Below are 15,386 nucleotides of genomic sequence, written 5' to 3'. Positions count from 1 at the left end.
TTCTTTTCGTTCTGTACCTATACGGCTATACCTACTATCGTAGCGGTGCCTATATCACCGACACCGACGGCGGTTTCGTTTTTCTCTGTTTCTCCTTTCCAATTCAACGCAAGTAAGTCATATTATTTATACATTAGTCTTACAATAACTTTTGTACTTTATTTATTTATATCTCAAATTTACACAATAAATAAAGAGATATTTTCGTTTTTTCGTCGAAGCGCAGCGAGCCAGGGGCAACGCAGACATCACTTTTTTTCAAAATAGTTCAGCCGATGAAGAATGTTGCATAAGGAGAATATTTTTGGGTTATAATAATATAAACTGAAAACTTTGATTAGCTATAACTTCGAAACTAAATTTGGCGCCAAATTCTGATTTAAGCAACATTTTTTAAATTTTGTTCACCCAAGAAATGACTACCTAAAGTAGCGTTCCGCGCAACCATATAAACGTAAGATCGCAAACATTGGAAGGCTTTAACCTCTAAAATAATAGTTTCTGATATAAAAATTTATACCATCGTTTTCAGAATAAAAAAAAGTCATTTGACAAAAAAAATTGAAAATTGTGAGGGGTTTTCAAAAAATTTTGAAACATGAAGTAATAATAGGTATGTAACCTTGATATGTAATTACTATTCCCGTATCAAATCGTTCAGCTACCTTAGCACACATGCACACGTCATGCTGTTCGACTTTTTTGCAATGATAATCTTAAAACTTAGACTTGATGCATATAGCCACAAAATAATATAACCGTTTCACATTTGGTACCTACTTCGGTTAATTTTCATATGTAGCATAGTAGGTAACCGCCACTTACTGATTAGAAACCAGTTTCGAACTGTTTTCGTGCTCCCAGGCTTGCAGATCAATTATAAATCGATTTCAGGCCAGTTGCACGACAGTCAAATGTGTAATTGGTGTAAGATTTTCGTTACAAGACTGTGTTGTTACATTACAAGTTGAGCAGTTTGCGGTGGGCCTTGAAACATATGTACACACACACATTATACTATTATACATATCCTCACCGACCTACCCTATAGCAAGTTGGTGCTTTAAAGTTTAAATTGTACTTATTATTCAATTAGCTGGTGTAATATAACCATAACTATGGGCAATATGGCTCTACTCCCTGGGTTTATAGTTTATATTATAGTTTATATAATTATATAGTACATATTATATTTATTTATTACCAAAAACGTAATGGACATAATACAACTATAATATTATGGTGGTTTGTGTACGTTTTTTTTTGTAAGTATTTAAACTTTTGTTATTTTGTTCCATTTGTTTATAAAATAGAATAATCAACAACAATTATGGGACACAAATTTGAGGGATTTGAAAGGTCTTTTAAAATGACCATTGTTGCTTCTCAGTCTTTATCATTACAGTAAGTTGCAGTATACTATAGGTGCTATGTTTAAACCTAAATTGTCTAACATATAAATTGTAAATGTTTTTTAGATGTTTACGAATTATGAGAGATAGACGTGAACAACAAGATGTCAAAATAGCAAAAGGAATAGTATCTAAATTGGAAATGATGAAAGAATTTAAATCTAATTTGGAACAGTTAGAGGGATTATTCCAAAACCTTGATGTAAGATTGAGCCTATTATAAAACTACCTTTATTAATTATACTAATACCTTTTACAATTATTTTATTAATGTAGAGTAAAGTGAAAACAGACAATAGCAGTGCAGTGGTCCATAAAGTTGTTACAATTCTTACCAAACGCATCAATAACTTGTGGAATAATATATTTTTACTTTTCACCATCAATGATGAACTTGTACAAGAATTCATACACTTTACACATACTCATGTAAGTGTATATTTGATTCAATAATATTTAATACCTTTTGAACTTCCCATAAATTTTATCTATTCAGTGTTTTGCTGTCTATAACTTTTCTTATACATTATATACAGTAGTGTATTTAGACTGGGCCTCTTATGTACGTCCAAGTTGGAGAGCCACAGTTTAGTACTTTTATAATGACGAGACCACAGATTATATGCAACGAAAATACTCTATTATATTATGTATGCAAATATGCAGCATAAAAGACTGAAATACACTAAAAATGAAATTAATTTTTTTTTTAAATTTTGATTATCATCCTATTTATTTCAAAGATCCGAGTACCCCATAACGTAATAACATGTTGTATGGTGTAAGTGGTATTATCGGCAGTTATTGTTCTCTGTACTTGTATTTGTGATGATGCTTTCCGGAATACTTTTATCGCGATAGAAATTAGTTTTTTCTCATCAAAAAATTCATTTAGAATTTCTTCGACAAAGTGGTAAACAGTTTAAATAATCAATTTATGTAGATAAAATTTGGATATAAGATTTTGAGGGCTAATTCAGCTTTGATGTGACATTTGAATGGAGAATTCATAAACTCAATAAGATATAGGTATTAATACCACGGCAGTAGAAACTCGTCCCAGTCAGACACAAAGAACCAATGAAATATGCATAATTTATTGGTAGAAAAAGATATGCCACTACTTTCTTCCAAAAACATACATTCTTTCCACTGCAACTCTTGTAACCATAAAGGCTCAATATTCTAATTAATATCACTGTTATAAATTGTTAATCTTATTAATTCATTGTTTAAATGCTTGAAACTTATTGTATCTAAAAGAAACTAAATAGAAAAAATTTTACTTAAAATTAAAAATTATATCATAACTGTATAAATACTAAATATATTATAAATTATAAAAGTTATTTGAAGTAAAGTTTGCTCTCCTTTAACAATTATGTATGTATAAAAATGTCAAAAAAATTAACTTAAATATTAACACCATTAAAACTTGAATATGAAAATAAAATGTAATATTATTTTCTCAAATCTCAATTAAGTAATATTTAAAAATAATAATGTACTTCCGTGGTGATTTTCATAATTTTCAATGATCATTATAAGTATATATTTCAATTTTTGTTTTAGAAAATATTTATTTTCTTATAATATACTTTATGCACTTTAAGTAGTGACTTGAGTGGTTTTTGTTGACAGCAGTCAAGCCATTCAAGCAATACACATTTGTCACTTCCATCAAGTCAACCATATGTAGTAAAAATCAGGTTACTATGCAAAAAATAGTAGGATATAATTAATATAGGCAGGTCGCTTCTTATGTGAATATAGTACAATATATTAATTATTAATATACTATTTAATATAATATTATATTCTTTAAAATAATTTTTACTATCAAAATTATGTTTGAATAAAGAATTAAAGTGGCAAAATATTGATGTTCATAAGATTTCAATTATAAATACTAAGTTAAAAAAAGGATAAAAACTCTACTTTAAAAAAAATATAATATAGTTCTTCAAAATATTGTAACAATAAAACGTATAATATCACATAATCAACAGAAAAAAATTAGTGTTCTTTGTGATAGTAATAGTCCTAATATTTTTATTTATATATATTATATTATATTTCCATTAATAATTTAAGTTTAAAAACACAAACAATTTCAATGATTTATTAATTATTTTCTTTATTCTGTACTTACCACAGATTTATAACTATACTAGATAGCTGTCTTGCCATATAAATGGTACGCCATATGCCTAGTGGTATTCTTTGTAAACCTTATCAATATAAATATTGAATTATAATATATTTTAATTTCAATGCATTGTAAAATTGCCAATTAAGTATAGTAATTAGTAAGTTATACCTAACTACTACTACTTTCTTTTTAATATTTAAAATACTTGTAATAAATTTGCAATCAGTCAACAGAGTTCCATCTTGAAGTTAATAATGAATAGTGTTGATAGTTGATACAAATTATTACTACAATAACTACAATTTAAGATATCCTTATCCATTGTGCTCGATTGCAATGCATTGTATTTATTTGAACAAATCTATCTTATTTAGATCTATGTTAATGTTATGGGTACATGTTTTATTATTATTAAAATATATGCCAACAAATGTTTCATATAATAACTAATTATTATTATCAGTGACTTATAATGTCACTGATAAAAAATTAATTTATTATAAATGTGATATTTAATTATTGTGATAAATATATTGAAATAGGTGTACAATATTATTAAATTTAATTAATGGAATATGCAAGGCTGGGCAAGTTAACTAATTATTTTAACTCGTTAAGTTAAGTTAATAAAGAAAAAATTAAGTTAAGTTTAAAGTAAAAAGTTACTTTTTTTATTTATTTAACTCGTTAAGAGTTAAGTTGACAAAAAAATTAACTAAACTTAGTTTAAAAAAGGTTAGTTTTTTTTTCATGTAAAATTAATTATCATACCTTTTGATTAAAGCTGAGTAAATAATATGATAAAATGGAGGTTTTACTATTCTAAAAGAATGTATGTAATTGAATTAATTACAGACTACAGTAGTAGTAAGTACTACTCACATATTTCAATCAGTTCAATCAATTATAAAATCTAACAAAAGAAATAAACAATTTTTTTTCACATACAAGTTTTCCAAAATGATTGTTAAACTTTTTAAATTTTTCTTTGTTAATAGTTAATACTCGCTAAATTTGTAAATTGTAGGTTATTATTAAATGTATTATTATAATTCAATAAATTATATAAGTACATAAATATAAAATACTAGATACAAATAATTTATAAACTTATAATCGACCCGCTGTGTGGTTAAATAGTTTGTTCTTTTATTTATAGTACATGATAAATATGAAGAACCACTGGTTTGAAATTTGAGTTATTTGCACTGCGGGCCAAGTTATCATTGTCCATATTTTATTTGAATATAAATATAATAAAAACTATTCATTAAAAATAAGTAAGAGTATAATAGTATATACTAGGAAATTAAATAATATGTTTTTATTTTCTCAAAATTTTAATTACTCATATGGCCGTATAGTCCTAGCTATAACGTTTCTATTTAATAATAATATATAAACATATTTTCTAGGAATAAGATATTCAAATATTATTATTTATTACCATTGATTAAAATTTTAAATCCTCATAAATTGCTTCACAAATTTTATAGGTAGATAGTTGTACTTATATTCGTCATTTTATTATTTTAATACCTATTGAAATATCATAATATACAGAAATAATGCGAAACACTTTGACAGTCTTCAATATTTAGAACGAAAGAATAATATAAAAGAATAATATTTGGTTATTCAGATACCTAATTATTATAATTTTTTTGTATATAAATAGGTTGTAAAAATCAAAATTTAATTTTAAATCTATGACATTTATATTAGAAAAAATAAATTAATTAACTCGTTAAGTTAGGAATTACTTTAAAAAAAGAAACTCGTTTAGTTAGAAGTTACTTATGAAAATAAAAGTAACTCGTTAAGTAACTTAGCAACTTAAGTAACTTAACTTTTTAACTTAACTTAAACATTTTAACTCGTGATTGACCAGCCTTTTGAATATGAAACCAAGACATTTTACATCTGAAAGTTTTGAATTAAATAGGACATTTGACATGCATATGTAGAATTATGACACCCCATCACTAAAATCTTCAAAAATTGTAAACTTATTCTTTTTTATTTGATTTAATTAGCATGCAGACATAATATTATACTATACATAGCTATACCATGCGTATGTACCTAATCAATACCTATAAAATAACACTATGAAAATGAAAACAAACAATGTATTATTTAAAAAAAAAAATACACAATGAGGTGTTTAAGAACTGAAGTGTAATTACCAATTAATATAAAACCTAATAAATTAAAATTTTCCTAATTAAAAAATTATTACAATTTTCAAGTTACATACGTTGTATGCATTTTGGGGGCAAATGTCCCCAATCCATAGAAAATTATAATCACATAAGAAAATGTATGCCACTGCAAGCTTTGGTTTGTTGTAACAATTTTAAATTATACATGAACCAGGCATTTTATATAATAATCAGAATTGACACAAACAAACGGAGAATCATATACCGAATTAAGGAATAGTAATAAGGGATAAGGATTAATGATTTGATTAAACGAAAGTAAACTTTAAATTCAAGTAAGTATACTGAACAACTGAACATGACTATTCAATTTGTATGATATTTAATCACATTAATTGATAATGTTCGTTTTTAAAGATAGGCCACTTTATAAATGACAGACGATTTCATTCTTTTATACAATAATAATGTCAAGATGGCTATCTAGTATAGTTGAATATCTGTACTAACAGTAGGTACATAAATCACATATAGTAACATAGTAATGGTAAAAATGTTTTCTAGTAAAAGCCCTACTTTTTACTTAATAACAATATAGTAATAAAAAAAAAAAATTAAATAATATTATTAGAAAAGTAGTGGTATATAAAATTTTTATTTATTTGTTTTCAGAGAACGCCTACATTAAGTAAATGCAATAATTATAATGTCATATACAAAAGAATCATTAGCAAATTAGAGGTAAGTTTTAAATCACACAATTTATAAAAATTCAAATTTGAATACAACTTACAAACGAACCATTGATCAATTTTCCACGTTTATAGATAATTTCAACTCAAGAAGGTACAATTTTTGATTTTGCCTCTTCTGATTTTATCAAAATTCTTCAAACAACAGCGTTTGTCGACAAAACATTGATGATAAAAGAATTATTTCAAAATAAAGAATTCAAAAGAACAGTAATCACAGCTCCCCGTAAATATGGAAAATCAACAAATCTAACTATGCTTAAATACTTCTTGGAAATTCAGGTGGACTCTCTCGGAAAACCGATTACAAAAGCAAATGCTGAGAAACCAATCACAGATACCAGTAATTTTAATTTATTTAAGGGTTTAAATATTAGCAAAGAAACTAAGATAATGAATAAGCATCTAGGGAAATACCCAGTTTTGTATGCACATTTTAAAATAAAAAAGCATATTAAAACCTATACCTGTGTTATTGAAGTGTGTAAAGAAGTAATTCATAAAGCTTTTCAATCACATAAATATTTACAAATAAGTTCTAAATTGGACATTCAAGAGAAAAAAATATGTAAATTGTGGTGCGATGATGAAAGTTACAAAATGATTAAGAATATAAATGATATTTGTATTGGTTTAAGGTCATTGTGTAAATTTTTAACAAAGCATTATAATAAGCCATGTTTTGTTCTAATTGACGAACCCGACTTTTTAACAAATGTTTCAATAACACAGTCTTTGTTAGAAGATTATAAACGTATTTCTTTTTTTATAAGCCAATGTTTATTATTTTTAACAAACGAAGAATTTGTTGTTAGAGCATTTGTGACTGGAAAATCTAGTTATGCTATCCGTGGAATAGTGCCTTCATGTATAGAAATACAACCGTTCTCTGAGTTTCATGAGTTCACTGATTATTATGGATTAACTATAAACGAGTTGGAATATCTTTTCGAAAAACCGGAATTTAATGCTGTGACAGTGACAATAAATGAAGTAAAGGCTTATTATGGTTCATATAATAAAATTGATCAACTTTCAAAAACGAAGAAGGAGATATATTGCATTTGGTCAATTTTAAATGTTTTAAAATGTAAAAGACTTGACAACTTTTGGCGGGACTTTGGAACTATTTTTTGTAACTTTTCGAATCCAACTATTAAAGACTCAATGCAACAGTTATTAGTTAATGAACCTAATATGGCTCTGGTATACGATAGAACAAAACCAAAAACTTATCAAGTTACTCCTCCAATTATTGCAGCAACTGGAACCCCTACTGAGAACTCATTAGATTATTTTTTCAATCTCTTGTTGGAGATAGGCTATTTAACCTATGCTTCAGCTGTAGTACAAGCCTTAGACCTGCCTAATAATACAAACACCTGTATATATGTAAAAATACCAAATGAGGAGGTTAGACAAGATATTAAAAAGAAAATATCATTGCTCTCTTAAAAATCATACTTTGTTATTTAATTTAATAATATAGGTTACTATATTATGTGCATTCCTATTTTAAATTATATTTTTTATATTTCCTCTAAGATATATGATAGAAACCATCTAGCCAAATATGAAGGTTTTTATTTTATTCTCAATAACCCCGTTGAATATTTTTTAAGCAATCAATTGTTTGTTAAAATAAGTTTAATCTACAAGTAATTTTTTTTATCACCAGTAAAATAATTACTGTCATAAGTTGTTTTAATAACAACAATTGTTATATGTATAACCAAATTTTTCTTATTTACAATTAAAATATGTTTTATCTTAATATTTAAAAACTATTTAATTTGATTGATATTATTCATAAAAATATAACAATCGGCATCATGTCTAGTGGTGGATTTAAGAGGTGTAGAGTGGCTCAGGTCCCAATGGCCTAGCATTTTGGTTCTAGATCCACCACTGTTCATTCCCGAGTTTCTAGTTGTGTATTTTAAAAATATTTTTACATTATTAATGTGGATCATGGAAAAAATGTTTTATGTTTAATTGTATATTTATATATTATACTATAATGTTATATGAAAACTTATTTATACATTTAATTTTAAGTACCTATTGTAATACCTAATAAATGGGATATGTGGAAATCTACGTTTTTTCTTAAAAATAAGAACATGTTAGGTATACAATATAAATGTCCCTAGTCAAAAATTTACATTTTTGGCTAAAAGTATGATTAAAATCAAACATTTTTAATTTTTTAATTTTTTTTTGGTACAGATAACGTAAATCAAGACTAAATTATCAGTGATATAACTCTATAAGTGAAATTTGTTTTGGTCTAAACATTTTAAGTCACATTATATTGGGTATAAAACACGTATGTCTAGTTAATATTTGAGAATTCGTCATAAATAATTTTAAAATGATCTTCAAATCTTAAGTCAAGTTTAGTTATGGTTTTTAATGCATGCCCTGTTAGCGTAAGTTATATAAAATATAAATCCAACTATCCCTCAATAACCAATATATTTTAAATTTCTACATAAAATTTAAGATAAAAGTAGGTACATAAATATTAAATTAACTAATCATCAGCCAAGACGTTATTATCAACGATTTTGAATGATTTTTCAATGTCTTATTTTCTCTTCCTGAAAACTAAACATTTTTGACGTACGACATATATACAATACAATAAAGAAATTACCTCTACGTTTATTTACATTAAATATATTTCAATTGTAAAACATTAAATATAAATTTACAACTAAAAAAGAAATAATTTGTCTTCAAAAAGTTTTTAGATCACACAAAAGTTTAAAAACTATATATAATATTCTTCTTATTATTTACATGTAAAAAAAAATATGAAAAATATAAAATCTAAGTCTTATGAAGTATAAACGTAAAATATGTGTATTATGAAATTATTTTTATTCATAATCAAGTGTTGTATTTCATTAAACAAATGATTTTGTATTTAATAAAAGCTTTGAAAATAATTTATGTTCATGATAAATAATATGGTTAATCATATGATTAATTTTTACGTCTTAAATATGTATTTTATATTTATATTTTTTTCAGAAGAGCATAACAAAATTTAAAATATGTTATTTTAAGTATACTGTATAATACTATATAGATAGTACATTTATATATACATTAATTTTGAGAAATTTCAATAAAATTGAACATACTTTTTATACAACAACCAAAGTAGATACACCAAAAAATGAAAAATGAAATTACCTACCTATCTATGTATATATGGATTTTTAGTATTTTAGATTTAATTAAATGTTTGTACCATCAATATCGAATTATTAAAAATGTCTTAGTGGAAATTTATTTCATTTTCGTTATGTTCGTGTGACATATTTCAAACGGACATAATGTATGCTGTATCTTATACAAGTAAAATGTAAGTACCTATAGGTACATTTATTGGCTTGTGGCGTTTTTTTTTAGAAAATTCTAAACAGAAGTATAATATACGGCTTGTATCACTCCAAGTAATAATAATATATAAGCAACTTTTATTTGTGTATAGGTACTAGGTAATATGTAATTAAAACATTTTTACTTTTGCATTTTTTGTCAAAATCTATTAAGGTGGATTTTATGTTTAAAATTGTTTGTAATAGGTAGGTATTCTGAATCTATAAATATTCAATAGAACAGCAAAATATGATAAAGATTAATTTATTGGTACTTACGACACTTCTGCATAGCAGGAAAATTCAGATAGCATAGTTACCTATACCAGCATAAGTGTGCGCAGGAATTTGGTATGGGGTGTGCCATAAATAAAATTGGCCATTATCCCTTAAATGCGACTTAATAAACCTAACCTAACCCCCTTATACAACTTCCAACTGCCACCCAAAAAAAAAAAAAAAAATTAAAGCAAATTATAAATTCAAAAAAACTCATATTGGTTAGTACTTATCCTTGTACCTATTTGTGTTTCACAACATTTTTTTTATGTATTTCAACAAATAGATCATTAAAAAAATAAATTGGTATTTTTCATTATTTTTTTATAAATATCTTTTAATAATAATTTATAGTACACCTACATCAGAATATTGAATGAAATACGCTCCAATAATAACTTTAGTGGACGTAGAAATTCCAACCCCTCAAAGTTTTTAAGAGAAAAATGTGTGTAAATATATGGTAGATAAATTTTTTTTTAATAAACTTGCAAAATTTGACAAAAATCAATTACATTGCTTAGTTAATTTCTTAATTGCTGTTTTATATACCTAAATAATAAATTAAATGCTTTTTATTGCCTTTTTCACATTGTATTGATTTTTTTATTGTTTATATTGCCTTCAAATCCAAGTCCTAGTTATTACTTATTATAATATAGCATTTTGTAATACATTTTTAACATACATTTACAGTAGGCACCCAATTAAAATATATATATATATATATTATATAATATATATTCTATTATACAAAATGATAATTATTGATAAGTAAAGAATTTATAAAACTAAATTAATGAATATTGAATAGAGGAAGGATTTAGTAAAAATATGCAACAAATATGCAAATAAAAAAACTCTAAATTGTGTAATATGGTAAAAAATGTATAGGTAATTTATTATTATTAAAATGAATAATCACTTAGTGTCTAGAATGCTACAAAAAAAATGGTCCACGGACAAATGCATCTTCAGGTACAGGTTCACTATTTGTCTCTTTTAAGTATTCAGTCCAATTAAAAGTTTTTGTTTCGTTCCCATCTGAAGAAAATAATAATATTTAGTATAAACTTAATGAAATAATAAATTAAAAAATATCGAATTACCTTTATAACCTTTAGGCGGAGTCAACGTTTTACCATTATTATCACACCACCTTACTGGATGTATATTAGTTGATGAAATATGTACCCAATAATCCAAATCATCAGTCCACCCATCAAGATGAATACAAACACGATTACCCAATATATCAACAACAGTGGCAACACATATTAGCTGTTTTGCAAGCACACGGGTTACTTTATCTAATGCTTCTAATTTTCCTCCGGTATGAAATTTATGTTCATTTTTAATACTCTATGAAAAAAAATATATAATTTTAAGCTAACATAATGATGGGGATTACATAATAGTGTTATATTATTATCTACATAGCAGCCAAAGTTGTTAATATTTTAATAAAACTTCCAATAGTACATTAATATGAAAAAGATGTCCAATTAATTTGATTTTATAGATAACTAGTATCATATAGATAAAATTTATATTTTAACTACATTTTACAATTTCACAATTTCACAATTTGAAGACACATAAGATTGAATATAATTAATCTATATCAGTATAGAATAATAATTTACTTTCACTTACATTAATGTCTTTAGTAGAGACAAAATTGTGTTTTGGAGCTGGTAAAGCTTGACACTCTCTAAGATATACAATCCAATCAAATTTCTTTCCATAATCTTTCGGTGGTTGTAGAATGCGTGAATTCAATTCACACCATCCTGGATAAAACAAATCCGGGCAATCTGCACATACCCAAAAATCATAATCATCTGGATATCCATCACAATGTAATTTAATACGATATCCTTATAAAATATAAACATAAAAAACAATTAAAAATAGAATCAAGTTAAGAGTTATTACCATAATAGGGTTACAAGCATAGGTGCAAATATGGAATAGCTTAGGGAAGGGGCCCCTAATTTATCAGTGTATTTTATGTTTTCAACAGCACTCCAATTCTGTGTATACAATATTAGTTTATTTTTTTTATTTATGTTTTATACTGTACCTATACATTTATTTACGGATATTTGTCTATTCATTTCAATAACCCAGTTGAAATAATGGGGAATATAACACTAATACACCAATACAGGGGTCGATAAATTTTTTGATGTCAAGGACCAACAAATAAATATACATTTTTCACGGTCCATAAATTGAATATACCTTATTTTATTTTAAACAAAAGGGTATAATCTTATTAAATTTAGTTTATTGAAGTTCATAACTGTTACTTGTTAGGTTTATCATCAAACAAACAACGTTTTAATCTATACTATCTTAGTTATAAAAGTTTTTTATAAAATAAAATAAATTTATAAGTCGTGTCAACCCCTAAAATTCAATGAAGGGCAACAAGTCTTTCAAAATTATTCAATATAGCAATAACTTTATCAATCAACTTGGCTACTTGTGAAAGGTAGTCCACCATGCAAAGATTGAAAATGGAAGAGATTATAGTAATATTTTAACTTAAGAGGACACTATTACACAGATATTTGCTGTCTCCCTCTTACAAGTGCATAACATAGAAAATTTAGAACCAGCAAATCACATTTAACTCCGTTAAGTTTAAATATTGGAGTGAATCGACCTATTATGAAATTTGATGGTAAGAACAATATCTGTGTGTGAGAGAGAGTTTTTTACGATACTTAAATTTTTTAACAAATCTTGCTTATACCATATACTTGGTATATATTTTTAAGTGAGTTATGAGCATTTTTAATGTACTATATATTATATACGCGTGACTTGTTAAAAAAACCCTCATTCTTACACAGATAATGTTCTTACCACCAAGTTTCATAATGGGTCGATTCAGTCTAATATTTAAGCTAACGGAGCTATGTGAGCTGCTGAGCGAAAAATTTGGTATGTGTAACATCCTCTTAAGTCAGGTGCTTTTACTTATCACATAATATTGTTTCATTAAAATAGTAGGACCTTAACCCCTTTCAATGTAATTCCTTATTTGCACCATGGTAATAAATTTAATTTAATTAACAATTACCATAAACTTCTAATACAGTCATTATACAGAATAGTGCTGGATGCTTTGGATCAATACCTTCTAGTTTTTGTCCTACTACAAAACAGTTCTTGTGTATTGTTTCTTCCATGTTTTCTTCAGTTAAGTTATCCATATAAACCCTGAAAGACGTAAACTGTTAAAAAAAAATGTCAATACTTATAATTCATATTATGCATATTTTAATATTTTACAATACCTAGTATTTTTGAGAAAATATTTAAGGTACAAGAAACACAACCATACATTTTTTTTATCAGAACCTTAACATTTTAAAAAAAAATAATTAATCAAATGAATAAAATAATATTTCAAATATGATTTAATAATGTAGTTCTTAAAACGACGGTAAAATATTGGGTGTTCAATTTTCTTCTGGGTTATCAACATTATTCCCAACTTTTAATTTATATTCCTAAGTTTTCATGTAGTAAACCTATATACCAAATAAATTGGATACCTGTAATAGTTGCTACTTAACTAGAAAAATATAAAAACTCTACATAATATTTTTTTCTTTATGACTTCCAGACGAAGCCCAAGTATCTAATCCATACAAACTAACCAAAAAACTTGTATATCTTAGTCAAACCAAATTTATTATAATAAAATGACTTGAAACAACCAAATATGTAACATTCAATGATTTCTAAATTGTAAATTGAAATGTTATTTAGATATAAAGCTTACACTTAAGTATTTCTTATTCAAAACTTTACAAACATACCCATCTGCAGAATGTCAGCTAAATATTCATCAATATCATAGCTATATTGTCTCTATCTTTAAAGGGCTATTATTATTTTGTTAATTTTTGACAGGCTTCTAAAAATGTTCTAACAACCTAGTATATTATTTAACAAAAATATAATATTATAATTCTTTATATCAAATGTATCTATTTATATTTGTATGAATCAATTTATATTCATGCTGTATGAATTGTAAATTTTAAATAATTAGGTAATTAATTAATCGATAACTAAAAATATCAGGCTGTGCATTAACAAGTTAAAAAGTTAAGTTACATTTAACTAAGCTACATTGGTAACTAGTTACTTTTTCTATTTCAAGTAACTCCTAACTTACCGAGTTACATGAAAGTAACACAAAGTACACAACTTAAGAGTTAATTAATTTTTTTCTGGAAACCATATATTATATTTTGTAAAAATTAAATTTATAAAAAATAATAATAATCAGAAATATCAAATATTATTTATAAATATAATATGTAATAATTATTATTTTCCTACAGACACTCTGTATCTCCCTCGGCGCTCAGAGTATATTACCTATATGATGGTTACCTGATAGAATTATAGAAAGTCACCATATTTTGAGTAATGGCAAACGCGATGAAATGTTACTATATCTATGAAAATTGAAAATAGTTATCATCATATCTTAATATTTATGTGAAAAATCAAATAGGAATGCACAATTACACAACAATATGGCAGCTCGCCTCTAGCACATTTTGCACATACCTAGGTAGAAGAACCAAACATAATACAAATTCCACGTATTCAGTTCAGTGGTTTCAGTTAAAATATATATTATATACTGCAAGAATTAAAATATATATAGGTATTATGTATATAATATATTGTATATACATGTACAATTCGAACTGTTGTAAAATCAAAAAATATTGTTCACTTCAGACCGCTGGAACTACAGACGCGATCCTATAGAGAAAAGTATACATGTATAATGTCTATATGGAAATAATATTATACTTAACATATTATAATGTTATAAGTTATAACTTACAAGGTATAAGACTGCTTTGATACTACGTACAAAACATAAAATATTTTATGAAGCCGGAGACGTCTGCCCGCCTTCAGATTCACCTGTTCGTAGTAAACACTAGTGGTACCAGTGTACCACACGCTTGTTGATGATGCGGGACTGAGTTGTAACTGCAAGTACCAATACATATAATTGATTACACTTAAGTATGTTTAATATACACTACGGCTCAATGTTTAAAACAGTATAATTATTACCAGTTGTAAACGTAACCAGAAGTGCCCACACACGATGCGATACACGACGACGTGTACTCTCAGGATGTCCGCACTCTTTAGCTGCACTCCAGCGGCGACCACCGAGA

At 25.9% G+C, this 15,386-nt stretch overlaps 2 protein-coding genes across 2 annotated transcripts; one reads left to right on the top strand and one right to left on the bottom strand.

Moving 5' to 3' along the window:
- The first annotated feature begins 1,369 nt into the window (after positions 1-1,369).
- LOC132937082 (uncharacterized) lies at positions 1,370-7,936 on the top strand. Its single transcript, XM_061003912.1, has 5 exons — positions 1,370-1,404; positions 1,479-1,614; positions 1,689-1,841; positions 6,402-6,470; positions 6,557-7,936. Exons 1-5 carry the CDS (start codon positions 1,370-1,372, stop codon positions 7,934-7,936), a joined length of 1,773 nt encoding a protein of 590 aa, XP_060859895.1.
- A 3,116-nt stretch (positions 7,937-11,052) lies between these two features.
- On the bottom strand, positions 11,053-15,386 carry LOC132936775 (lethal(3)malignant brain tumor-like protein 1). Its single transcript, XM_061003542.1, has 6 exons — positions 15,280-15,386; positions 15,041-15,192; positions 13,247-13,386; positions 11,809-12,032; positions 11,262-11,514; positions 11,053-11,196 (listed from the first exon to the last, which is right to left on the bottom strand). The coding sequence occupies exons 3-6, from the start codon at positions 13,377-13,379 to the stop codon at positions 11,093-11,095; spliced, it is 714 nt and encodes a 237-aa protein (XP_060859525.1). The 5' UTR covers positions 13,380-13,386; positions 15,041-15,192; positions 15,280-15,386; the 3' UTR covers positions 11,053-11,092.

This window comes from Metopolophium dirhodum, chromosome 1 (assembly GCF_019925205.1).
Source record: "Metopolophium dirhodum isolate CAU chromosome 1, ASM1992520v1, whole genome shotgun sequence".
Lineage (NCBI taxonomy): Eukaryota > Metazoa > Arthropoda > Insecta > Hemiptera > Aphididae > Metopolophium > Metopolophium dirhodum.
This window is presented reverse-complemented; position numbering and strand designations above follow the sequence as displayed.